Raw genomic sequence first — 26,797 nt, forward strand, 5'->3', positions numbered from 1 at the left:
GACCCACAATAGAAATAAATCCATCCAGTGGTTTGTTTGTGGTCTGCATAAGTCTTACAATATAGAGAAAAATGCTCCGTTTCAAATGTTCCCAGTTTGTGACATCACAAGTTGAATTCTGGGAAATAAAATCCCCTCCCCTCTCCTGGTATCTCCACCCATGGACTCCACCTCCAGACTAGAGTTAAACTTTTGCACAGGTCCGCCATTTTAATTTTCTCTATAGAGGAGGGATGTCTACTGGGAAAACTCAGGGGGTGGGGCTTATTGTATTTAAAGAGACACACACACCAAAACGGAGCGTTCTGAGAGAGCTGGTTTCTACAGGGTCACAAACCTCCTCTGCTGCTTGATTCATGTTATATTTGGATCAAAGCTCAGAAACACAGATGTTTCATTTAGAGCACAGGGGGGCGCTGTTTGAAAAGGTGGAAAAAAGGGGGAGAATTTGTCCTCTTTAAAATATCAAGTTGTTAAATTTTTTGTAAATGTAAAGTTTTTGTTTTATTTTCTCAGCCTGAGGCGGGCTTTTGATGCCACTTCCACATTGAAGGAATCAGTCAAAGTAGGAACAGATATGTGCGTACTGTGCACAGCTACAGAACAGTCGGTCCTCACAGGAAACAGCACAGAGAGAAGGAACTGTCTGCTGTCAGGATGTGTCGGCACTTTGCGATTCGGAAGCACACTCTGTCTTTGGCAATTAGACTCTGTCATGTTGTCTTCATGCACTCGGAGGGGTAGTGAGGCAGACAGCAGGACAGGCGATGGAGTCTAGACCCTTGTGACGGTGGCGAGGAGTGTTTGAGCACACATTTTTAAATGGAGCTGGTAAAAGACGGAGAGGAGGGACTTTTCTCATCATTGGGGTTTTTAAGACGGGACTAGAGACACATGTTAGAGTTAGAGAAACATGGTGAAGAGGATTTTTTGACATTATGGGACCTTTAACCTTAATTGACCAAACCACATCAAATACAAACGATTCAATTTTTCCATTTTGATGAATATTGAAAAAATTAAATCGACAGTAAATGCACTTTGATCATAACATGAAAATAAAGACTTTTAGGCCGTTATGTTTTCTCTCAGCTCTCAGCTGGACTTAAGTCCTTCTGTCAGACTTCAGCTGTTTTTAAATGAAGAGCTCAAACAGAAACAACAAAGATTTATATTTCTCTGTAAAAAAACAGAGACAGAGGGCTAAACGGTTTCATGCACCGCTCCCCTTAAAGCCAATAACTTTCTTCTCTTTAATCATCTGTCTTTTTGTTTTTCCTCGTTGCTCTTTAAAAAACGTTTTTATTTACGACACTGAGGACATTTAAAAAACAGATGTGTAAAAAAACTGCTGACTGGCTCGATATGTGTTTGTAATGTATTAGTGAATTTTTTTTCTGTCAGCTGATTATAATGAACATTAGCAAAAGTTAAGTGAAGAATAAAGTATTCTCATTTTACAGACTGTGTGTGAAGTGTGTTGTTGTAAATCCACTCTGATCCTGTATTTGATCATGTCTATAAACCCCTCTATTTCAGCCCTGCTCAGAACAGGCTGTTTCTGTGTCTGTAGCTTTAAATATGTAAATGAGCTGTGTCTGACCACGCCCCCTCTCTGGAAGGGCTCGGGTGTACTCGCTGCTTTCTGGCTCCATGTCCTATTGTTTACGGTGAGAAGGCAGACTCAGAGGGCAGAACAAACACCTAGCTGTGGGAGTGTCACCCACCTGGGGGAGGGGCTACTGCCCTTTGTGATGTCATGAAGAGGACATCTCCAAACGGCCTGTTTGAGCGCACATTTACTGTAAAGTGGAGCAGGCAGAAGACGGAGAGGATGGACTTTTCTCATCATTGGGGGGTTTGTAGACTTGAGAAACATGTTAGAGGAAGATGGTGAAGTGTGTTTACGCAATAAGTGACCTTTAAGGGCACTAAAGAAGGTCATTTCACACTTCTATGGGTGCATTAAGGAGAAGGACGTACCAGTGGAGTCTTTATCTCTCTCTTGTCCACATGCAATGGCGATTATGTATGAGTGACAATAACTAAAAAAAATGTACTTGGGCGGCTGTTCATCTCCCTTCCTGTGCAGCCCACCTGAGAATCCTTTTTGTCTACTGACTAATTGTTGACTGATGAATCTCTAAAAGTGCGGGACATAAAAACTGGAAGTCATTTTTTTCGTCACGACTGACTTCAAACACGTTGAGCTTCACGTTCTCAGTGTTCCTCTGGTCATCAATCTGAGAACGAATAAGTCGATTTTCTCCTCCCTGTCTCACGCTCTCAGACTGCTCTACATTCCACTTCTCGCCTGGTTGGACGTCCAGCTGTTTTCCAGCGTCTCCTCTCACACGGTGAAGGAGTCAGGCCGTGTTTTCCTGCTGATATCTCCCCCCTCGGCAGCAGATAGATCGACTCCGCATCTCACTTAACAGATGTTTGTGATCACTGCTCCGGTGACATCGAGTGGAAGAGAGATGACGACCAGAGATTCACCTCACCGAGCGGCTGTGTTGTGTTTGGAGGTCCATTGGGGTCTCTCTTGCTGGAAAGAAGCGCCCTCATCTGCTTGGACGTCCATCTTTCATGCGTCTCGGGGAGTTTCGGGGGGAGGGGGTAGATGTGTGAAAAAAGAGGGGCCGGCTGAATAAGCTCCAGGGTTCATGGAAAAGTTCACAGGCTGAATAACTGAGTTTAATATTTACCGTATGAGTTACGGCGTTGTGGTGGATTGGGGTCCCTCCAGAATGTCAGCGTTAAGGCGCTCAGGGCAGCTTTCTGTCAGTGGCGTTATTTCCTGGATGGAGGGAAGCCATCGAGGCTTTAAGATGTCAGACGTCGTGGATGTATTTATGGCGTGTGCGTGTGCATGCTCTCATCAGCGTCTGTGATTTATTCTTGTTTTTCTCCGAAAGTCGTTGCTGACGTCGGTCGACCACGTGTACGACTTTTATTAAACCTCCGCTCGCGTTTACAGAGATAAACTGGATCCACTGTCCAGTTTATTACAGCAGAAACTGATTAATGGCTGCTCAGAAACTAATATCTCACGGAGGCATCAATCAGCTCAACATGTGTTTTTCTTTCTTTTGTTCCAGGTGGATCCAGTTGCTTCTTTTATTTTTTAAGACTTAAAACTAGGTATGACCTAAATATTGATATTGAACAAAGTGTTCTAATGGTTTTATATAAACAGAGTGGGAAACATTAACCTTATGAAGGAAAGGGCTGTTTTCACACCTTGAATATCTTGAACTGTTTGTGGAGAGCTGTAATCGAACCGGAGTTAGGACCCTAACCCTAACCCTAACCGGCTTTTTCTGATCATAACTCTCTGAGGTGAAGTGTCTCGCTAACCCTCGCTCACCTCTGCAGGATATGCAAACAAATACAAACGTGAGTCGTCTGACTGAACTGATTGTCTGTTAAAAACGAGGATAAAGTGAAGTGAAGATGCTGTGTGTGATGTGTTCTTCCTCAGATCAAACCAACGACGACCGTCTGATCATTTCTCTAGTACAGGGGTGGCCAACCCTGGTCCTCAAGAGCCACAATCCTGCATGTTTTAGATGTCTCCCTCTTCAACACACCTGATTCAAATGATTATCTCGTCATCAAGCTCTGCAGAAGCCTGATAACGATCCTGATCATTTGAATCAGGTGTGTTGGAAGAGGGAGACGTCTAAAACATGCAGGATTGTGGCTCTTGAGGACCAGGGTTGGCCACCCCTGCTCTAATAGATCACCTGTCGATCATTCTGCTTCTTCACTCCAGTTAAACACGAAACATCACAGAGTTATTATTATTTTAACACAACAACACCATTTACTTCAGTATTATCACAAATAATCCTCTTAAAGTGACACGAGAGTCTCTTGTTTTTGGGAGTTTTTTCTGCCATTTTTTAAGGACGAATGAACGACTTTTTAATCCGGTCGATGTCGCCCTTCGATTACAGCGTGAAACCAAAACAAACTGCTGTTTGGCCACGCCTCCTCCAGCGACGACACACCTCCAACCCTCCTGCTCAGAGTGATCGGTGACAGAATCAGCTGGCTGTGTCCGACCTCTGATCGTCTTCAGAGGTCGTGAGATGTTCTCACAGTGTTTCTGCTTCACTTTGTTTCCTGGACAGTTTCGTTTGAGTCAGCTGCTTCGCGATGTGGTTTTACTCTTTATACTATTTCTCTGTGATTCCCCTCTTCAATCTATGGCTTGGGATTTTTTTTGGGATATCCTTCTGGGATGACTTTTGTTCTTACCTGTGTTTTCTTGTGCTCAGGTCACCTGAGCTTCCACGATCACTTTTCCAGCTTCCTGGCTTCACTGCCTGCTCCTTTTTGAACATTAAACCGTTTTGTTTTTTTTACATTGCACACATGTGTCAGTCTCTGCTTTGAGGTTTAATAAAACTGAAAACTCTTTTGAATTTAAATTTTGTGGGTTTTTTTACCTGAGAAAGTAAAAAAGAGGAAGACTTTATTCTGACATTCATTTTCACGTCCTGCTGGTGGTCCTAATGCACTCTTTGATGCTTCACACAGGACATGTCGCCATGGCGACGAGTGATATTACCCACTGAAGTACAAAGACCTCCATCGTTAACAAATTAGGACTCTTTTTTATTTGAAATTGTTCATCTTTTACACACTGACAGATAATATACACTCCGGCCCTCAGACATCAATGTGTGTGCTGGATATCGACTAGAATGGATGTGAATCTCTCTCTCTCTCTTTCACACACACACACACACACACACACACACACACACACACACACGCACACATGCAGAAGAACACACCTGCACACGTACACGTTGATATGCGAGGACGAATACAAAAAACACACATTACGACACGAACAATCTAACACAATCTAGCCGTCTAATGGAGACATCAACAGAGGCGGGGCTTAAAGTGCAAACAGGAAACAGAGGAGGGCCTTTTCTCGCTTTGAATCAGGAGCCACAGCTACACGATGTTGTCGCCTCGCTGGAGAGCACATCCGTACTGTTCTTTTGCTCGAACGGTGCCTTGCGTCATGACGTTGTGACACTGCATAGTTCACGGGGTTAGTCTTTTATATTATTGCGGTACAATGTAGGTCCAGGTCCAGGTTCAGGGTCCAGGTGTGAGCTGCAGAATGAAGACGCAGGTTTTCAGTGGAAGAAGAGAAATAAATCCAGAGTTCGGAGCGATGAAGGTCCGATCACATTATGTTCAGGATCCCGGGTGGATGCATAAAATAGAGCTGACCTGATACCAACCCAGGTACCCAGACTTCAGTGTAAGCTAAAAGTACGGGTACCCGTCTGATACCCTTTGCCTCCTCCATGTTACCAGATGGGACACGGGTTACACTATCTATATGATTGTGGATTTTGTGGAAGGGATTGTAAATCATATGATCAGATTGTTGACATCAGAAGTCAAGATCGGTATTGGAACATGACTCCTCGTCCTGGTCGGGGTTAAAGTTCGGGGTCCTGATCCTGGACAGGAGGCAATCACTCAGGTCAATAAGGGGCAAAGAGGACCTGTGGGTGGGAGGTCCTGACAGGCCCAGGGGCCGGACGGAGCAAAGCAGCAGAGAGGGTCTGAGTCTGGAAGAGGGCGTTGCTGGGGGCGTGGTTAGTGGCGTGGTTGGTGCGGAGGGTGAATGAGTTGCCGATGGCTGCGGCGGCCGCCGCGGCGACAGCTGCCAGGTGAGCGGGGATGATCTGTGGAGGCTGAACCTGACGGTCCTTCCCCAGGGTTAACTTTATCTGTGAAAGGAGAGCACAAAACAAGAAGATGTTCTTATCGAGTTCCTCTCAAAACCTCTTTTCAGTTTGCAAAAAGCATTAAGCGAAGAAAAGCTCTGCGTGTCCGTCCGGTCTCTATGACAACACGTTGACAACAGCCGCTGTACAAAGGGACTGTCAGAAAGGACGCAGTGGGTATCTCCTTGTCGCTCTTGCATGCTGTTAAAACAGTTAAAACTTTCTGTACTGGAGCGCAGCGCTCCCTGACGTCCAATAAGAAGGAAGCTCAGGTCACAACAAAACAGTGTCTGACGTTGCTGGCTTCGAGTTTAGAGACCTATCAGGACACTGGAAGGATCTTTCTGTTTAAAACAGAGCAGTGATTTGTGTCGTAAATCGCTGCAGCTCCTGGATGAGCCCAAACTCTCCCACATCCTGACGCACCGTGAGGATTTTACGAACACACACTCCCCTTTCTTCTGTGCTGCTTGTCTCCCTTTTCGCAGCAGAAAAAATGTGGCCTACATTGAAATGCGGCAGAAGCTACTTTCTAGAGCTATTTCCCCTTTTTTTTACTCTGCACTTTACTCCGCGGCTAGCCTGAAATAAAGTCAGAAATAAACAGGCGGCCTTACGCAGCGAGCAGAACAGTTAAAAACTAACAACTGATTGTTTTAACTCAACTCGTTTCACCGTTAAACTGAAACTAGACTGTTGCTAGGCAACCCAGACATTCCATTCCACTGCGCTGTGTTTTCTCTGTTGGTGTCCATGGTAACCACAGAGCTGCTACTTTTTGTTAATTGTTTAAAAGAAAATTAATTTAATCATAAAATCTGTGAAATTAGTTTTTGTGTTTGATTCTGAGGACGGATGAAAAAAAAAAAAAAAAAAAAAGCGTTCGCAGCTCCTGGCTGAGGAGGAGAGAGACTTCTTTACCGGAAAGCCTCTCGTCCAATCAGATCTAACTGTTGTTTAATTGGACATAAGATTTTGCGTTGGCGCCTGTGTTCTCACTGTGCTGTGTTATTTGTAAGGTGATCTGGAGATGAAAGATAATGGTGAAATGGATGAATGAAGAAGTGTCCTCGGTCTTTGTGGAAGCAAACGAGTCATCAGAAATACTTCGTGTGTCTTCGACTCTTTTCTGACACTTTACTGCCTTCTCTTCGTCGTTAAGGTTCATTTGTTTGCCTGTCATGTTTTACCAGACTGTTCCTTTGGGAATCCCGATCCAACGGAGGCAACATGGCGGTGTCACAAACAGGACTTAACTTGTAAATCAGAATAATTACAACGAAGAATAAACAAGAGAACACACAGGCTGAGGACGTTTTCTGCTGCAGTCTGCAGGAACACACACACGCACACACACGCAGAGAGTCAGAGAGCCTTACAGGAGATCAAACAGGTGCCAGAAATCAGACGCTAATTACTGAAAGTGTTCCAGATGGTCTGCAAAAAAAAAAAAACCCAGAGCGTCGATGTGAAACTGCAGAAGACACGTCAACCTGTTCTGCATGATAAATAAGGTTTGCTTGATAAACTTTGTGTCGCATCCTCTCTCCATGTTTCAAAAGCATCTCCAACATTGATCCTAGTTTGAGCAGCTTTCTGCTGCTGGAGCTTATTAGAAACATGCAGAGGCTTTTTAGCTCGGGTACAATCACTTCTATCTGAAGCAGTTCCACTGCCCGCTTCCATCGCTGCAACACCTGTTCACCTGATAACTGCTCTCATATCTGGCAAACCCAGGGGCGTCCAAAACGGCCTTCAAAGCCCCGCCTACCTTCTCTGGTCCAATCAGATCCAGAGCATTCAGGAGCAGAATCTAAAGTTAGAAGGAGGACATACTGCAGGTTTCCTTCATGATCACACAGGAGGAGAGCGCCATCATCTCAGTCTGTAGATATCTTACTTGAACTTGCACATCCAAACATTAATACTTTTTTTTTTTTTTTTTAAACCGTCACTCCTGCATCTGTTGCTATGAAAGCAGGAGCGAGCTCTATTTGAAGACACTGTTGGATTAAAGCTTTTGAAAGTGGTGGAGTTGTGTTTTTTTTTTTTTTTTTTGGTGAAAGAAAGAATCCTTGAACCTCGACCTCTCTTATATCTGTCAAAAAGCTGCCATTTTCTGTTGCTGTGCTCCAGCAGTTTTCTTTTCTTTGCACATGAAAAAGTCAAGGTTTTTTTTTTAGGCTGTGAAATTTAGAGAACGACAGGAAAAAGAAAAAGACGGACGGACAAAAACGCAGTGCAGCCAGTCCAAAATCCAACATGGAGTCCCTGAATGTCGACCTCTTTTTCATCCGTCAGAACTCCACCTGTCGGCGTGTAAACAAGGGCGAGTTCTTTATTTAAGTGTAATCAGAGAAACCGACTTTCAGGCTTTTTATTGGTCAGAAAGAGAAGCAAAGAAAGCACGGCCGAGCGCTCCTCTGAAACCTTTCATCTACGGAGGCGTGTTGAGCAAACACACGTTCTGCCTGCTTTCTTGAGATTACGAGATCACATCATAAAGATTACACGACGCTCGAGGGGTTCATGAATTCTGCATTGTTGCAGGCGGATGTTTGAGGAAAATCAAGACGCAACGATGACACGGCGTTATTGGTTTGATTGTGTTTTATTTCCAGCTCGCTTTAAGGCGAGGGGGAGAAATCAGCGTCTGTCCGTTTAGCGCAGGCATCTGAAGGCTTTAAGGTCGTTCAGACGGCGAGCACGCTCTGACCTGAGTGAAATACACTGTGCATGATACGCTTCACTCATAAAGTCATGCATGTGAATCAGGCCTCTGATGCTTTTTGTTCCTCCTCATCGCCGCCGTCGTCGGGCGGATCTGTTTCGTGATCTTGATCCCCCATTTCCCCGTAACATCGTAATCACGACCTCCTCTCTGACTAAAGCTGCTGTTTTATATGTTCCCGCTCTGCACATGAACAATGCCGAAGTGTGTGATTATCTGTGGAGTCATTTTTGTGAAAAAGAAAAGGAAATCATAATCGCCGGCAGTAAAACGTTCCCATGGAAAATCGGATTCAGACTTCCTTTTCACGTCTCTTTGTGTTGGTAGAAAAAGCTTTTCAGAGTGACTAAGTGTTCTTAGAAATGAGGCGATGTAGCGCTCGCCGCCTGCAGTGAAAAAGTGTCTTTTTAACGTGCGCTGCACCTTTTTTTTTTTGCGCGGCCTCTCCGACCACTCAAGTTGAAAAAGGCGTTGTTGACGTCGCCGGCGCTCTTTCCTGAATGTGTCTTTGGCGTGGTTTTTTTACACATCTGCAGATCGGGATCCTCTTTGCTCCGTGTCTGATCAGGAAATAAACTAAAAATTAACAGAGCGGTGTCGTTGATACTCGTTTTTTAACAGACGGTTGTCATGGCGACAGGACAGATGTGCCTGAGGAGGTGACTTTTTACCAGGAAGGAGAAGAAAAGGCAAACAAAGAAAGTCAGAGCAGAATCATCCCCTTTTTCAAATCAATCTGTTCAATACATTTATTTGTTTTTCAGGATGTGCAAAGAGGAGATTATTTTCTTGTTTGTAAAAATGTAAAGAGACTGCGAGGTGAGAGAAGACATTGAATGAAAGACACGAAGAAGAAGAACCGACAGAGAACAAACATCTGTCTCCAAAATCACATCCTTAAATCCGGACCTCCTTCAGTCCACTTCGTCTGTTTGTGTTTGCAGTGGTGAGTTTTGTTTGTCTCCTGAAAAATGAAGAACGGTCTTCAAAGGGAGTTTTTGATGAAACAAACCGAATGAAGGAAAAGGAAAGGAAGAAACCATGGACAGACAAAATGGAGGAAAAAGCAGTCGTACTCCACAAAGAGCGGTCTAATGGGGTGAAAAGGTCACCGCAGTTATCCGGATTAATCTTCTGTATCAGTAATGGAAAAGCTACGCTCTCACAGCGGCGGGATGGCAGCCGCTGTCACGGGTTATCAATCACTGAGTCAGGCATCGCAACCCTATGGGAAGCATTCTTTACTCTGCGCTCATCAAAGAAGCTCCTCTCCGTTAACTCAGTCAATGATGGGTTTCACAAAAAACCATTTCCCCCACACTGGTGAACCCCCACGCTGCGTCTCGCCGAACACCGGGTGTGATGAACGACGTCTTCTGAGAGCTTCGGGAAGACGGGAAGTCGGGCTTATCTTTCCAACATTGAAGCAGCACGGCTCCTTCATGCTTCCTACCGATCCGGCGCCGTGAGGCACGCGAATAAAAAAAAAGATCACTTCAACACCTTGGGGGGAGGGAGGGGGGGGGGGGGGGGGGGGGGGGGGTTCCACCACGCACGACAGCGAGAAGTGGAGCATTAAAGACGCCCTCCATTTAGAGAGATTTTTAACGCCTTTTCAGTTGACCACGTGGCGATTTTCAAGATCCATCAGGAGGAAAAATAATGCAGTCAGGGCAGAACACTTCTGCTCTCTGCAAGTATCAGTCACTAATAATAATATAATAATAATAATAATAATATGGCTTGTAGAGTCGGCGTGCTGGAGTTCAGAACAGTTGAACTTATGGAACAGGGTGCAGACTTACAAAGCGAACCAATATGGCGGAGGAGACGAGTGTCTGACTCGTCTTTGTGTGGAGCACCCGGTAATGCCAGGCGGCGTGTCGTAAACATGTTGTGCTCTCTTTGATGTTTACTGAAATTGAAGTATCTGTTAAGCTTGTGGTTTCCAGCTGGTGGGTCGGGATCCAAAAGTGGGACGCTGGGTCTTTTTTTTAATGGAACATATATTTTCTTACATCTCTTTTGTTTTGTTCCGTCAGAGGTCCAAACTGCACCATTTTTCATTTTTTCGTTTACATTTTTTTTTTTTTTTTTTTAAATTTATCAAGGAGTTGGTGGTTGGTCCTGACCCTAAACCTAGACCAGCTGAGAACCACTGATCTAAAAACACCTAACAGTCATCAGGTCAGTCACAGCTCGCCCTGACTCACCGGGAGCCAGAGGCGTGCTGCATGTCGTCAGGAAAGGGGGGGCCCACGACCATTAGGGGGCCCCCCAAAGCAGCGGCCAGACCCTGAATGGTTTTTGCCTGAGACAGAGCGCTTTACACTGTCAGAACAGAGTCCATAGAGTAACTCTTTTAAGGATATTTCTCACAAACAAAACAAGACAAACTGAGATGAGTTCTTCAGGGTTCAATGATTTCAAGGCGAGGAACTCTGAACGAAAAGCAAAGAACATGTTCTGTCATCTTGTCTGAACTGACTTGATGAAGAAAACGACACGGAGGCTTTCTAAACACTGATGTTCAGAATTACCTCGAAGATTAAAGTAAGTCGTTTGCCTCCAGCTTGCTGCATCAGTACAGCATTAATGTGTATTTTTCTCTTTTTAATACAGAGCTCTTTTCAATTAAATCACACTGCACCCTTCAACAGACTTTTACTAAAAGCCAGGAAACAGGTGAGCCAGTTATAAAAGGTGACATTTTACTGAACTCGCTGCCCTCAGGTGGGCTCGATGTGCTTCACCGAAGAACAAACAGGAACACTTTACTCCTAACAAAAGAAACATTAACATCGCCAAATTCCTGCACGAGCTTTTGTGCAGCGGTCTCTCCGCACGTTAAAGTGAGAGGACGTGTAAGGCGTCACAAGCTGCACAAACAGGAAGTGCCTGGAATATGATAATGACGATAAATAGAGTCTCAGATATCAAACAATGTCTGTGTCTGGTGGGTGCGTGCGTGCGTCTCCTGACAGGCTAATAGATGTGAGTCAGTGTGATTGTTGAGTCGACAGCAGACTGGAGCTGCTGATAAGGTGACTGAGGCGTGCGCTGACTCACCGGCTGCTTGCTCTGGCCTTTCTGTGGTTTGCTGTAGGGGCTGTATTTGGGTTTAGCTGGTTTACCTGCTGCTCGGTCTTTATGACGCCGGCTGCTGATGTGCTGAAAGAGAGATAAAGAACAGGCATCAGATAGGGAGAATCCCACTGCAGGTATATGCACATCCACTGTAAATATTTACTGGTCCAAACAATGAGAGTGGGACTTTTTTAGTCGATTAATTAAAACAGAACAAATTAAAGCAACTTCACATTTATAAGCGAATACTGTTAGGCTTTTATTTTGAAATGTTTATACGGTTGCTTTTATTTGAGAGAAAAAAAGTGAGGAAATTCAGGTAGATGGAAGGTCAGTAAATGTAGTTTAGCACAGAAACAGGAAGTGGTTAAGGATCCTAAAGTGACGTCAAACTGCTTTAAAGGGACGGTAACAAAGGTCAGTGTGTGATGTCATCAGGTGGATCGGACTTTGGACTCGTCAGCTGAGCTGTCTGAGAGTCTGTTAAAGTGAGACACTTAAAGAAGCAGGCGCTGGAGCATCCAACATTGATGATTGGCTGTTTTCCTAATCAGAGGCGGGACTTAAGTTAAAACTCTATTGCGGCTGTTTTTCACCGGCTGCTGGTATTTTTCTTTACGTGTTAATGTATTTTTTTTTTTGTATTTCTTTCAGTTTTAAATAAAGACTTTTAATTATTTGCTTTTTACATAAAAAAAAAAAAACTCAGGAAAACTTGTGCACACTTGTCCAACTTGCAATGGACTTACTTGCCAATAAATGCATTTTTGCAAGTAAGACAACTCAAAATACTTGTTTTAAGTACTTTAAATCATGACTTTGCATATACACATTTTTTAGCCCTTAGGCATGATCACAAACTTCATGCCATCCCTGCATAAGTCCGAGTCCCAGGTAGGCCACCCCTGTCCAAAAAAGTCTGGACACGCCCCCGCTGTTGATGTGTCCTTGGGTGAACTTTGGCTACCAAGACATGCGATGAAAGAAAAGAGCGAGAAAGTTAACTCCAGGTCTTTTTTCTGTGAGGAAGTGTTTCCCACTGCTTTTCTACACGACTTCATCATCAAAGCGTCAATGAGAAAGAGGTCGACTGCTGCTCTTATTTATGTGCGCAGCTACTCGCCGTGTTGATGATGATGGCTGAAATCTTTTTAAATAGCCAGAGCATGCTGTGTAAACATGGCAACCACTGCAAACACACAGAGGAAGATGCAGATGCGTACAACACACGGCTGTTTTCTACCTCCTCACCAGCAGCGAACAAACACATCAATCTGCAAAAAAAACAAAAAAAAAAAACACTTTTGGGTTTCGATGAAATCAAAGCAGGTTCCCTTCAAAGAAAGTACAAATGTTCCTGCCGGTTTTAAGATTTTTTCATGTGTGGCAGAACAGAGTAAATGTGGGACTAAAGGAGAAAAGGGGCTGCAGTATTTATACCACACATCTTCTGGGTATATATATAACAGAGTACATAGAATATAAGGCTGTCAGGGGTCTCAGGCAGAATTTGATCCAACATACTAACAGATGTTAGAATCTGGTTTGTTGCACAGTCCACAAACATCGACAGGAGTCAGATGGGTGCAGTAAAAAAGAATCCTTTCATGATAATTTGGATGAGACAGAAACTGTAACCGAGACTGTTTAACCGAGCCTACAAACCAGACACTTCAGTCCGACCTCTCGTGCAAAAATAATGTTATAAAATGTCATCAGCACCTGATTTTATTTAATTTTGCATTGCAGTAATAATGGGGCCACTTGTGCAATAACACGACCTTACATGCAGGATAGTGTTCAAACTATAACAACTGCATGCAACCTGTTTTTTTTTTTTTAAACTATTTTTGATGCAGATTTTGTATCATCTTTATCTAATTTAATTTTGCACTGTGTGTTTTTTTGCTTCCCTATCATTGTACATTTCACCCCCAGAACATGAGCCGTGCTGCCTCTGCAGACAGACGATCCTAATTCTCAGAGCGACCTGCTTCAGATCCGAGCACAAATTGTCTCGTCGCTTTGGGTTAAGTGACGCTTTGTAAAACTACCTTAAACTCAGGCTAAGCTGCTTTTAAGGGGAGAGAGGTCAACATATACGGAGGCTGGAACCTGACTCAGGAAGATGGCAGTACTCAAAAAATCCACCTCCCTTGTCAAGGAGGAGAGTGCTGCTGCTACAGAGGTTTGATTGTGACCTAAAGCACCCAGGGTGAAAATGACAGCACTTACAGCACGGAGGGATACAGGATAGAAAACCGAACGACGCTGCCGTATACTTCAAGTTAAATCCAGACTGTGATGTGAAGAGGAGAGCTTTGGAGGTTCCAAGCGATGAAACAACAAGTGGATCCAAACAAACAAGTTAGTCGTTGAAAATCTGGACTGACGCGAGCGCAAACAGTCTTTAACCTAAAGCACATAAATAATTCAGAGGATTTCTAGCTGTGTCTAAACTCCTTGCAGCACATTTCAAAGCTGTAACTTTTATTTGTCATGCTGGATTCCTTTCGCAGAGAATCAGAAGTGCTCAGTAAAAGTCCCCGCATGAAAAATTCATACAAAGTCGGTCTGTTTCCAGTAAGAGAGCTCAAGGTTAGCTCAGACAAAAACTGAATGGCTTTCGGAGGGGTTGTAGATGAAATTCTCCCCCGGACAGAACGATCAGCAACAACAAGAGAAGAAGAGGAAGCAGATTTGTGGAAGCGGCCCTGAAGCTACAAACCAAAACACACGTTCTCAGACAGGCAGAGTTTAGAGCCAGTGAGGAAAATATCACAGAGATCAGATTATCGTCAGATATTCTTAGTAACCTGATTTCCATCCCACTGCATCAACTAGAAACCCCTTTTCTTATTCGAGAGAAGGGATTAGGAGAAGCTCATTGGGATTTATTTCTGCAGGAGAAACCTAATTTCTTGGCTGTGTACATGCCGTGCCAAAACACGTTTCTTATGAGTTTTTGCAGGGGTGCATCTGCATGACAAAGACCTTTCAAAGCTTCTGTCTGACAGCAGCGGCGGCGACACATGAAAGAAAAGATCATTACGACCAGCGGTGCATCGTTGAATCAAGAAACGATCATCTGAACGGCAAGAAAAAGTCAAATGTGACACTGACGTAAATGAGTCTGAATAAGCAGCTCTGACATTCAGACACACAAGTGTGTCAAACTCCTGGAAGATAACGTATTCCTGCCACGGCTTCACGCGTTATGATGAAATCTGAACAAACCACGCTTTGTGTCAAAGAGGAGGAATAGAGGAATCTGGTTGCCAAGCAGCTGCAGGTACACGCAGGTTGTTTCTGTGCATGTTGGTGCAAATATGACGCAAAATCCTCTTCTCCGTCTTCCTCTAAGACTAACGTGTCTCTAGTCTGTCTACAAACCCCCCAATGATGAGAAAAGTCCATCTTCTCTGTCTTCTGTCTGCTCCACTTTTCAGAAAATGTGTGCTCAAACAGGCCGTTTTGGAGATTTTCCCTTCATGACATCACAAAGGGCAGTAGCCCCTCCCCCAGGTGGGTGACACTCCCACAGCTAGGTGTTTGTTCTGCCCTCTGAGTCTGCCTTCTCACCGTAAACAATAGGACATGGAGCCAGAAAGCAGCGAGTACACCCGAGCCCTTCCAGAGAGGGGGCGTGGTCAGACACCGCTCATTTACATATTTAAAGCTACAGACACAGAAACAGCCTGTTCTGAGCAGGGCTGAAATAGAGGGGTTTATAGACATGATCAAATACAGGATCAGAGTGGATTTACAACAACACACTTCACACACATGTTCTGACTTACTTTACTAATTCCAACCGGTTGGAAATGAGTGCAATATGTGACCTTTAAAGTTGAGATGCAACAAAAGTAAAGGACTAAAACGTCTCTGTGTGCAGCACAGTGAGGATTTTTTCTCAGTCTGTCTTCTCACCTGTTTTAGTTGCGTCTCTGAGTTGACGTGCACGTCACACGTCTCACAGTAAAACGTTTTGTTCTGCAGGCCCGTCGCCGACTTTGTGGGTGTCGCCAGTTTGCTCTTGACTCCCGGACGGGGGAAAGACTTGATGGAGCCCACGCCCGTCCTGGCCTCCAGCATCGTCTTGTGCTTCGTTCCTGCAGGTTCAAACAGAAAGCTCAACCATCAGGACAGATTCTGCCCGAAGGAAAGGTGAGATCAGAGGTCTGTTATCGCTCCTCTCATCTGGGTGATACGAGGGTCAGTGTGAAGGGTCAACTTGTAAATTATTCTAAATCGTCACTGATGGAGTTTAGGGAGCAGAGACGCTCATTCTTGCTGAATTTATGAGTTTAACCTCAGTGTGAAGTGAAGGGGAGGACTTGAAATTGCACTGTTGCTGGACTCTTAACTCAGGCCTCCAAAGAGAACCGTCCAAACAGAGACGATTTATGATCTCACTCTGTTTTCAGTTTGAAAGCCTAAAAGCCTGTCACATGTGCAGACACAGAAAAGGTTCAAACTTAGATCTGCTAAAAAAGACTGCAAATGTTTGAACTAGTAGAAGTCAGAAGTTCTGACTTTATGAGGAGGCATGTTTGACATAAAATTGACAATAAAGATGACCTTTGACCTTTGAGAGCTACGCAAAGTCATGCTCTTAAAACCACAACACAGACTACCTCAGGGCGTGTGTCCATTGACCTCGGCTTCAGAGCTCACTGTCGCTAAGTCACAGAAGCTAACTTCTGTCTCCAGCTTTAGTCGCTCTGTGTGCTTCATATTTGATTTTATTACACAAAATAGAATAGAACAGAAAGCTTTTAGTAATTTTTACAATTTTATGGTGAAATTTTCGAACGCTTAAAGTCCACAAACACAGAAATCCACAAGAAATCAGGACTGAAAATGTAAAAGACGAGACGCATAAGTTTCTCGCTCCACCAGTGAAATCCCGCCCCTACTTGATTCTGATTGGCCGGTAAGGGAGAAGTGATATTGCTAGCACAGCGTGGTTCTAAAAGTGAGCGTGCAGGGTAATTGAGGATGTTAGGGGATAAAAACGTTGAACTACACTGGCTGCCAGTGCTAAAAAAAACCCAAAACAAAACACAGTAAATGGAAAGAGGTGATAATGGAAGCAGATTTGTGTCGGTATAATCAGTCGAAATGTTCTTTAAACACAAAAATGAGAATATGAGCGAGCAAAAGTCTGATGAGCTGCAGACAAAATAACTCTTCCTCGATGTTGATGTCTTATATCCAGCAGGTAAAGTGTGCTTTGAAAGTCTCTGCACGTCTATCAGAGAGCGAACCCAAAGACAGACGTCACTGTAAAGAAACATTTTATGTGTCATCGCCGCTCAAAGGGAGAGCAGAAACACATTTCCGGACGCACATTGATCTTTTCATGAAATGATCTTTACCTTGTGTGAGATTCATTATTCCTCTTTTATAGCTTCACCCGCTGGCTTTCTTTGACTGCTCCGGCTGTATCTCTCCTCTTAGTGTGACCTCGCTCATTCCAACGCTGCTTTCACACTTTTTGCACAGAAATCAGCAGCTCGGACTTCACTCTGGATTCTTCCAGACAAAATGTCCGTGTGATGATTTGAGATGTCCGCAGAAAATGCTCATGTAAGCATCACTTTCAGGGAACACTTTTGCGGTTTCAACCCTTCAATGCGGGAACGCGACGGTGGAGTGTTTTTAAGATTTTATCTCTGGAGGGTGGTTTCATTTTTTTCTACTTTTTTTTTTAAACCCCGAAAACGGCGTCACCGTCTAATCGAAAGGCACGTCTGCTAAAATATTTTTAAGGGTGTCACCTGGGAGCCACGTCACCTGTACTGAAGTCACCTGAGCAACTCCGTCCTCGCTCACAATCAAAGTCTCTCTCTCTCTCTCAATCGCTGAAAACCCTTTTTTCTTTTCAGAAATGACAGTTGTTGTTGAAGACAGAACATAAAACTCCACGAGGAGGACAAAGAAGGCTCCAACGCTGCTGTTGTGCGATTGTGAAGCTCAGCAGATAACAACCTTCACACAATGACAACAAAACAGTCTGCACACTCGGGATGCTGTATTGAACGGGGAAAGACGATTAAGTCATTTCACACGTAGAAACACTGCAGGGGAAGAAGGCTTTTTTTTTTTTTACAGTGCGTGCACCCTCTTTTGTCTCCTATGTAAGAAAATCTCAGCAGTAAATGTTTACGCACCGCTGTTGTGAGCCTCCAGCTGAGACGCAGAGTTGACGGCCACTTTGCACAGCGAGCAGTACAGGAGGCGTCTGGCTTTCTCCTCCTCCGTTTCCCCGTCCGTCTCGGCCTCTGCTTCGGCCTCGGCTTCCAGCTCCAGTTCTGAGGGGGGGTTAGTTTTATCCGGGCCCTCGTCCCCTCCGGCGGCTGAGGTAGTCTCTGGGGCCGACGCCGCCGGGCTGCTCAGGACTGCAGGTGACGGGGCCACAGGGGCCGGCGTTGGCGTAGTGATGGTGGTCAGTGGAGCCAACGGCGTCGGGGGTGCCAGGGGGGGCGCCAGGGGGGGCGCCAGTCTGAGCACAGGAGAGAGTGGGACGGGTGCTGGTCCAGAAAGTCCATCTGCACAGAGAAAATGATTTGTTTAGAATTGAATAAACGATGAAACACAAGACGCTAAAAAATGTTTGATTTATTCCATTTTCAACAATCGCCAACATATGTAGAGCGCCCCCTGCTGACTGGGTCCAGTATAGGTCATAAACCCCGCCTCCAACATGTTTACAGACAGGACATTGGTCAAACTATGAACTATGACAAACCCAAAGTTTGTCATGCTCGTTGTGAAAATGCAGATTTATATCCACGTGTTTAAATAAGAGAAAAAAGAGTTCACGATCAAGATCAACAACTTCGTCGATAAATGCGATTCCTTGCGGAGTAGACGAGGACAGGCGAGGGACATTGTGCAGACAGTTTATCTTTGGCTCGAGGACGTGACGTGAGGAGCTTGGACAGTGACGGAGCGTCTCCAGCTCTGCAGTCAGAGTCTGTGAAGCAGCGACAGGGTGGGCGGAGCCTGATTGATGGGCGGAGATAATGACGGCCTGCCTGTGTGCTGTGGTCATAACAGGCGTCCTCCTGGAGCTCAAAGTGCTACAAACAAGTCCCCTCAGGTTCTGACGTGCGGTGTCAGGACAGGTTTGGGTTCCCACGCTGACATATTGACTTTTACATGTTTTCATGTCTTTCTGCTCACAGACTCTCATCGTCACCAGAACAAGCTGCCGTCACTAACGATATTCACTCTTTATTTACACTGATCAGAGATTTCATCCGTCTGAGAGCCACCGAGTCCAACGCCGCTCTCCGCTTGTGAAACCGCAATGCATGATGGTATACATCGCTTGATTAGTGACCAGCACTTGTCCGCTACTTTTCAAAATGCATTGTGGGATATGATGCAAAATGGCGTGTTCGGACTCGTCAGGTCAGAGCTGGTTTATTGGTTTACTGACCCGACGAGTCTGAACTCCGTGAAGCTGCTGATCATGATGTCATGGCGGATCGATATTTACTACTGTAAAAGACAAAACTGCAGGAGTCGTCAGAACTCGTTAAAAAGTTACGGTAACGCGTTAGATTTGAAAAAAAAAGAAACGTTGGGTATTTTTAGCCCAACAGGTGCTGATCGATAGATGTGACTCATAATCAAACATTTCAGAGTTACAGGAATACAGAGGACTGACTCCTCATTTCACTGAAATGAAATTTAGCTTCAGCAGCGGCAGCGGCGGCTGATCGATGCCAATGTCTCTCTGAGTTCTCTGCACTCCGGTGTCACGAAATGAAGACCAGCCAGCCAGGAAAGCAAATCAATACTGAATTATGTCATGCTATTTTTGTCAGCCATTATATACGCTTCTTATTTATCCCAGCGGAGGTGTCGGAGGTGGGTGCCGCAAAAGAGAGAGAGAGCGAGAGAGAGCGAGAGAAAACAGCAGCAACGTGTTCACTCCTGTGAAAGGTTAGGACATGAAAGGTGCGAGCAGCAGGTGTGTTTTGGCGTTCAGCTGTGCTGAAGGTGTCACACGTCCTTTTTTATGATTCGTCCGCGATCAATCGGAGGAGTCGAAGCTTCGCTCTGCATGAACGCTTCAGCTTAAACACCTGGAATGTATGTTAATGTATTCATTTAGGGCTTCATTCTCCTGTGTTGCTGGGCAAACACTCCATTAACCTTTGGAAAATAGTTCTGAGGCACAATTTTTTACTTTACTTGTTAGACTCTCTTCCCACGGCTGACTGACTCCAAACTATCTGTGTTGCACTTTTATGAAACCTGCCGCATGCTCAGACTGCAGATCTTTAAAACAGGAAGATCACGATGAAGTGAGGGGAAGCTATGCGAGGACTTTTTGTATGCAATAAGGAGGAGGGGGGAGAAAAAAAATCATGGAATTTATCACCGTTTCTTTTCCAGGTAGATGAGCATAAAAACAGCGATCTGTGATTTATGTTTGACAGCTGTGCAGACATCCAGCCTTCTTCTTCATCTTCTAAAAGATGACTCAACGGACTCCTTCACGCACGGCAGGATCCAAAGACAACACCGGAGCGCACGAATCACCGCACTTTATCGAGGTTCAACGGACTAACGCTCCGCGTCTTCAGGTGCGAAAGGGGGTTGAAGTTCACGAGACTCCTCTATTATTCATCCATCAAAACTGAAAAAACACATAAACCTCACACTGATGTGTCAGCTGAGCTTCACTGATACAACGTGACGCTTCTGAAAACTCAAGACGGACACGAGAAGGTAAATCCTGAAACGGAGGCACCTTGTTACTCATGATATTGAGGTTCATTTGTTGTTATTGCAGAAAAACAGATTTTAAAATGTTCACGATACGCTTCCGCACCATCCAACTCTTTACTTCTGTTTTATCGGTTCAGGTGGCGGCCAGCGAGGCAGAGCACGCCACACATCCGTCACCTCCTCCAGGGAGATCCTTAAGGCTATATTGGTTTTTATGTTCCTTCTAGAGGTTCTCCCTGGGGGTCCTGAACCCACCTCCGCAGGGGGAACATCCTGGCCATACGCATCAACCGACCCCTTTCAACACCAGAGAGCAGCAGCAGCAGCAGCGTCCTTCTCTTTACAGAGAGAGAGAGAGAGAGAGAGAGAGGCTGTGGTCTCCTGGGGGAGCTTTGTGAGCCATAGCAGCTTGCATTACAGCCAGACTGATAAATATGTGCTGGTAGATGGGAAAAAAAATCCGACGTATGGCGCTCGCACATCTGTGGGTGATGTTTCTAAAGAACACACAGAGCGGGACGATGTGCTCCGTTCTCTCGGCGTTTAATGACAGTAAATCTCTTAATTTCACGAGGCAGACTTTCTGTTTGGCAAAGGTTCGATTGTTGGTGATGAGTTGGTTAACATGCGTCGTTGGAGCACGCTGCAGAAGCTGCATGACTTCATTTTTGAAAAGGGGGAATTACTGAGGAACTTGAGCGACGGAGAGGAAAATAGAAACAGGGCCTCGCGGGCAGTTAGGACACTTCGATAAGAAACAAGGGAACCACGGGGGATTTTGTCGCCTATAGTGCTGTTAGGAACGGGCGGTGACAGGATTGTGACATTCGCAGGATGAGGAACTGTCACGGTGAGAAAAAGTGGAAATTTGAAAGTTAAAGTTTGAATTCTGTACGATCAGTGATCCGACAAATTCTCCACATGGTCGACAAATGTGAAGAGAGGGTTTTTATACAAGTTAATCAAAGTAGGCTAATCCTGACTTCTTCTTTTATGACATCTGCAGTCTCCATTTATCTGTTCCTGGCTGCCCTGAAGTCCACACGACCTCAGGCAAACTGTTTGTTCTTTCGTGTTCTGCTGAAAGGAAACTCTGAATAAATCTTCGTCCTTTCTTTGAGTCATCGCCTGAAGCTCGCTGCAGTACGAAAAAGGTTTAGACCACAGATCGGTTATATATCAAAAAAAAAAAAAAAAAGTTTCTCTTTAAACTCTGCTCACTCGTCAGCGTGACAGTCGGGTACAGATTCTGAATATGTGCAGACACAGCTGAAATCGTCCTGTCCATCTCTGGCTGCATCTTTACCCTCACTGCTTGAACTTCCTCTCTCGGGGGGCGATGACTCACTGCTCCAAAACACCAAGACGACTTTAAAACACAAGTTGTTTTTCATGTGCTGTAGGATTCTTCGTTTTTACTCTCGAAGAGCTCCATCGCACGAAGACACGGCCGCTCCTAAACCTGCGGGAAACATCTGGGGGAAAAAAAACAACTGGGAGCGCCTGTGGAGCGTGGCTGACTTAGGGCGAGCTAACGAGCTAGCGTAGCGCTCTCCCTGTTGGTTTGCTCCTCGACGAAGAGGGGGGGAAAATGTTAGAAGAAGTGGAGGTCAGTCGTACGACTTCGGACAAAAGTGAAATTGATGAGTGTTTTTTCGACCTTGCATCTTGAACTGAAACATTTATATTTAAACGTTAATGCACGCACCCCCCCCCCAAAAAAACAGCTAGAGAAGAGCATGCTGGTTTTGCCTGTGATGCCTCTTCCAGCGATGCGTCTCTGTGTGATCGGGCGTTACGTGTTGCTCCTGCAGCTCTTCACTTCTCTGCAGGATCTGAGCTTCAGGTGACCTTAACCCAAGGCTTGTATTGATCACTGTTGCAGAGGATTGAGTGTTTAGCGTGCTGCAGATTTATCTGATTGACCTCTACCTGTGTGTGTGTGTGTGTGTGTGTGTTTGAGTCCACGCTGCAGATGCCTGTGAACTGATGTAAAGAAGAACATCTGGCATGAAAAGGCCGTTATTCCAGGCTGTTACACTCGATCCCATGACTGGAACGTTTATTCAAAGTCTGTGGACTCGACCTTGAAAAGGAACCAGTGACTTCAGATATTAGTTGTTCCTAATTTATGTTCTGTTTAATTCGAGTTGAAGTTGGATTCGCTGCAGGCAAGAGCCAGAAAATCTGTCCAGTTCTTTCAAATTCCAGACTCTAAACTGCTCGGCTGAGATTTAAAGCTCCACTCCAGTCTTTCATGGCAGTTTTATTATATTCTATATTTTTCAATGTTGATGGGCCAAGCTGTTTGCCAAATATTTTTTTTTTTTTAATAACTTCATATCGTGTTCTTAGAAAAAAAAAAAAAGAGAGATGATGACGTTTTAACAGCTGTAGATGCTGTACTGTTGGGTGATAAATCCTCCGAGCTTGTGCGGGCAGACTTACATGACCCGATGTCTGTATTGTTTCTCGGTAAAAGCAGCTCATTAAATAAATGTTGAATTCAAGGAGCGGTGCCAAGAGCGCCGCGCTCCACCGCGTGCCAGAGAACATGCTAGGACGGGAAGTTCTTCTGCGGCGGGAACAAACCATACCGGGGTTATTATAACCTTTTTTAAATATGGGCATCAACCAGGGGACAAGAGGTTTAGCGCTGTTGCCTCACAGCACGGTCCCTGGTTTGAATCCCCGTCTGACAGGAGCCTCTCTGTGTGGAGTTTGTATGTTCTCCCTGTGCATGTGCGGGTACTTCCTCCCACAGAATCTGAGCGTGTGGATGGTTGTCTGTCTCTATATGTCGACCCTGTTATTGACTAACGAACAGTGTGTAGGGGGTGTAACCCCGCCTCTCGGCCCGTGATATCGTGGAGCGGTTCCAGCCTGCCGCCACCTCCAAATAGGAAAAGCGGTATTGATAATGGATGGATGGCATCGACTCGGCAGGTTGGGGTCGGGCCTCCCAGTTACTGCTCAAATCAAATTTAAAACCCTGATTACAAAACTCGCTCCCGCCAACGAGAGGCTTGTGTCGTACTTCCTCTCTGATTTGCGTCTGATAGATGTTGAATTTGGAACTCATTGCGTTACATGGATAAATATTAAATATACATTTTTTAGTAGAGTTTGTTCGAAAACACAACATTGTGAAGGGCACAAGAACGCCTTTAAATCATCTCACTGAGCTTTCCAGAAGTGCTCTCCTTTGAGTAAAACCGTATTATCATTTATTTTGACAGCCATCAGTTATAATAAAAAAGCCTAATGTTTTAATAGCTGTCGCTCCTAAGCGTAACTTTACATTTCCACGTCCCATCAAGCCCAACACATTAGCACAAGAACAATAATTAACGTGTGATATATGCCTGACGTGTCTGACCTTGTCATTCCTGCTGAATAATGTTTATGCCACAAGCAGAGCTGCAGCGACCTCGCTGCTCCCTGCAATTAACGACCACCTACTCCCGCTCGTCTCTGTGTGCCAGCCGTCAAAACAAGCTGCAATCACGCAGATTAACTCTCCGTGATCACCGTGGCGACCAACAACCTGCCACCACACCTGCTTCTCTGGGCAGCTTCTCAGCCGACGGTCATCAGGACTGTTTCCAGTAAAGAGAGCACGAGAAGGTTTTGGTGTCAGTGTAAGCTAGCGGGTCGGTCTGTGAGCCGTCATTTAGCAGCTTTGGAAAGATTTTCTCACCGTGAATGAGTCGAACTGAATCAGAATGAGCGTGAAGTTGTTATAAGAGATTTTCTGCCTGACTCAGTGTGAGGGATTACCCACAATGTTTTTGCTGCTAAATGTCATCGATTGCTTTATTTTTTCTCATCGAGAGCTGTGATGCAAAATGCTCCAAAAAACGAGGTTTACATTGACTGAACAGCAAACATCAGCCGTTATGAACTGTTCTCCATTGAATCTGAACCTGCAGTTTGGGAGAGTAATTTGCTTTGCGTACCATTATTAAGAAATATTTCAACATTTTTTGGCAGTTTGCTTGTTTGCTCTGATGGACCTCGAGTGTGAAAATCAATACCAATTTCATTTGTATGACTCCGGCAAAGAGACAGCCCCGGGATTTTTCTCCTAAACTTATAACAAAGACAAGTTGACTTGAAAAAGAGATAAAAAAAAATACACCTCCCATCACTTTTTTAATAAAGAATATGATTTATGATTAATCCAAGAAACGGCTGTTTAAAATCTTTACAATCTTTCCTAACCTGTCTTTCTTTTTTCTATTTTATATATTAGTAATTGCTTCTCATATTTTATTTTATTTAAGTACTTGTTATTTTAGCCTTGTTTTTTTTCTCTCGCACCAACAAAACAAGATAAATTCCTTGTATATGTAAAAGTACTTGGCAATAAAAAAACAATTCTTACTCTAAAGACCCGATTTGTATTCAGATCTTGACGTTTGTTGGCTTGCCTTTAAAGTTCACATATTATTCTCTTTATAAACCAGTTTAATTAAGTCTCAGAGCTCCTCTTCAACATGTGTGTGAAATGTGTTGTTGTAAATCCACTCTGATCCTGTATTTCATCATGTCTATAAACCCCTCTATTTCAGCCCTGCTCAGAACAGGCTGTTTCTGTGTCTGTAGCTTTAAATATGTAAATGAGATGTGTCTGACCACGCCCCCTCTCTGGAAGGGCTCGGGTGTACTCGCTGCTTTCTGGCTCCATGTCCTATTGTTTACGGTGAGAAGGCAGACTCAGAGGGCAGAACAAACACCTAACTGTGGGAGTGTCACCCACCTGGGGGAGGGGCTACTGCCCTTTGTGATGTCATGAAGGGAAAATCACCAAACCGGACTGTTTAAGCACACATTTTCAGAGCTAATTTTCTACAAATATTTTGTGTTCAATTTAACAGATTCACATAAATACACTGGGCTTGGGAAAAGCCGAATAACAGCTTGTCTCTTGTACTCTTTTCACACAAAAACAGAGTCTGCAGCATTTCCAAAGGTCTCTTTTTATGAGCTGTAAAACCCCACACACTGTAGGTAAAAGTAATGCATTTGAACATTGTTAGTGGCATTTGGTGGCATTTTGGTGGGAGAAGCTGTTTTGACACGGACTAAAGGATTTACTACAGAGTAATGTTAGTCTGTGCTAATCTTGTTAACAGGATGAGATGAGATCTGTGTCCTCCTGCTTCCCGCCTAATGCTAAGCTAGGCTAACAGCAACCATGATTTTCCTTCAGAGATGAAAGATATATAAAGATTGTGATCTTTTGATGTCACTCTGAATGATAAAAAACTAACATTTGTATGTATTTTGTGTTTTCCGTAGAGCGGCGTGCCTCTTACAAAGCCGTCTGCTGAGGTCGTCCCGTTTTAAGTCATGCATGTTTTTGTCCTTGTGTCGAGGTGAACCCATCCACCATGGTGTCATTAAAGAGCCATTTGCTGTTGGAAGGGCAGGTGATTAAAGTGTACTTTGCCCGGGCTAGGACGCCGTGCACTCTGGGAAGCCTTTCGTAATCCATATCCCCAGCCAGTGTGACCTAACGGGGCTCTGCGAGGCCCAGTTAAGAACTCAATCCCCTCTCATTAATGGAGGTAATGACTGTGATCAATCTAAAGTTGGTACGGGCAAGGCAGGACCGACAGCAAAGTCGGAGGAAGGAAAAGAAAAAGGAAGAGAGCTGGATTAAGGCCAGGTAAGAGAAAGAGACGGACAAGAACAAAAGAGGAGAAATTAAGACAACGGAGAAAAATGGAGGCAGAAAAGTGAAAAGTTTGATCCAAACGAACAGACGGAAAGAGAAAGAATAACGTTTGGGGAAAAAAAGGAAAGAAAGGTCAGGGACGTGAGAAGGTGAGAAGACAGATACGTTTAAAAGAGAGTAATTGAGTATGGGACGTTATTAAAGGGAGAGAAATCGAGAAGGTGGGAGTGGCGAAGGCAACAAAGACGGAGAAAATCCAGTGAAAAGGAGACCAGGACAGGTGCTGCGACCCGTCCAGACAGGACACCGCCTCTTTTCTTTCCCCCATTTTTTTTTTCTTCCCCTGAGCGTCTCCAGCCTCTCCCTGGAGATTTGCTTCGGCGATAGCGGAGAAACGCCGCTCTGAAATCCTTCCACTCTGCTTAGGCTTTCAGGCAATCACACACCCCCACCCCCCCCCCCGCCCCCCAGAGATCTGATTACCTTTCTCAATGAAGCTGGATTAAGCTCTTTAATTAAAATGATTGGGCCTTATTATACGCTGTCACAACTTAAAGGACAGAAATCCCTCGTGGCTCTTGAGTTCTGTCAAATTTTATTGGACGTGTGTGATATTTATTTTATTTTTTTTGGACCCTGTGCACTCTGGGAAGCTTGTCAGTATTCAGAGTGAGTAAATGAGAAAAGAGTCACGCTTGAATATCCTTAGAATAAAAGACTGATAAGGTGGGAAATTTGCATTCACAAATAAATGTGCATCGACGCCTGCAATCATCT

General features: G+C 44.6%; 1 protein-coding gene across 2 annotated transcripts in view; it reads right to left on the minus strand.

Moving 5' to 3' along the window:
• Window positions 1-4,445: 4,445 nt before the first annotated feature.
• Window positions 4,446-26,797, minus strand: part of znf385d (zinc finger protein 385D) — a 76,057-nt gene continuing 53,705 nt past the window's right edge. For both annotated transcript variants that reach the window (XM_079344206.1, XM_079344207.1), the window contains 4 exons: window positions 17,763-18,140; window positions 15,517-15,698; window positions 11,569-11,670; window positions 4,446-5,771 (listed from right to left, as the gene is read on the minus strand). In XM_079344206.1, coding sequence (XP_079200332.1) covers window positions 5,523-5,771; window positions 11,569-11,670; window positions 15,517-15,698; window positions 17,763-18,140 — 911 coding nt within the window. In that variant the 3' untranslated portion in view covers window positions 4,446-5,522. The remainder of the gene's footprint in view (window positions 5,772-11,568; window positions 11,671-15,516; window positions 15,699-17,762; window positions 18,141-26,797) is intronic.

The sequence above is a fragment of the Symphodus melops genome (genome assembly GCF_947650265.1).
Source record: "Symphodus melops genome assembly, chromosome: 5".
Classification (NCBI taxonomy): Eukaryota; Metazoa; Chordata; class Actinopteri; order Labriformes; family Labridae; genus Symphodus; species Symphodus melops.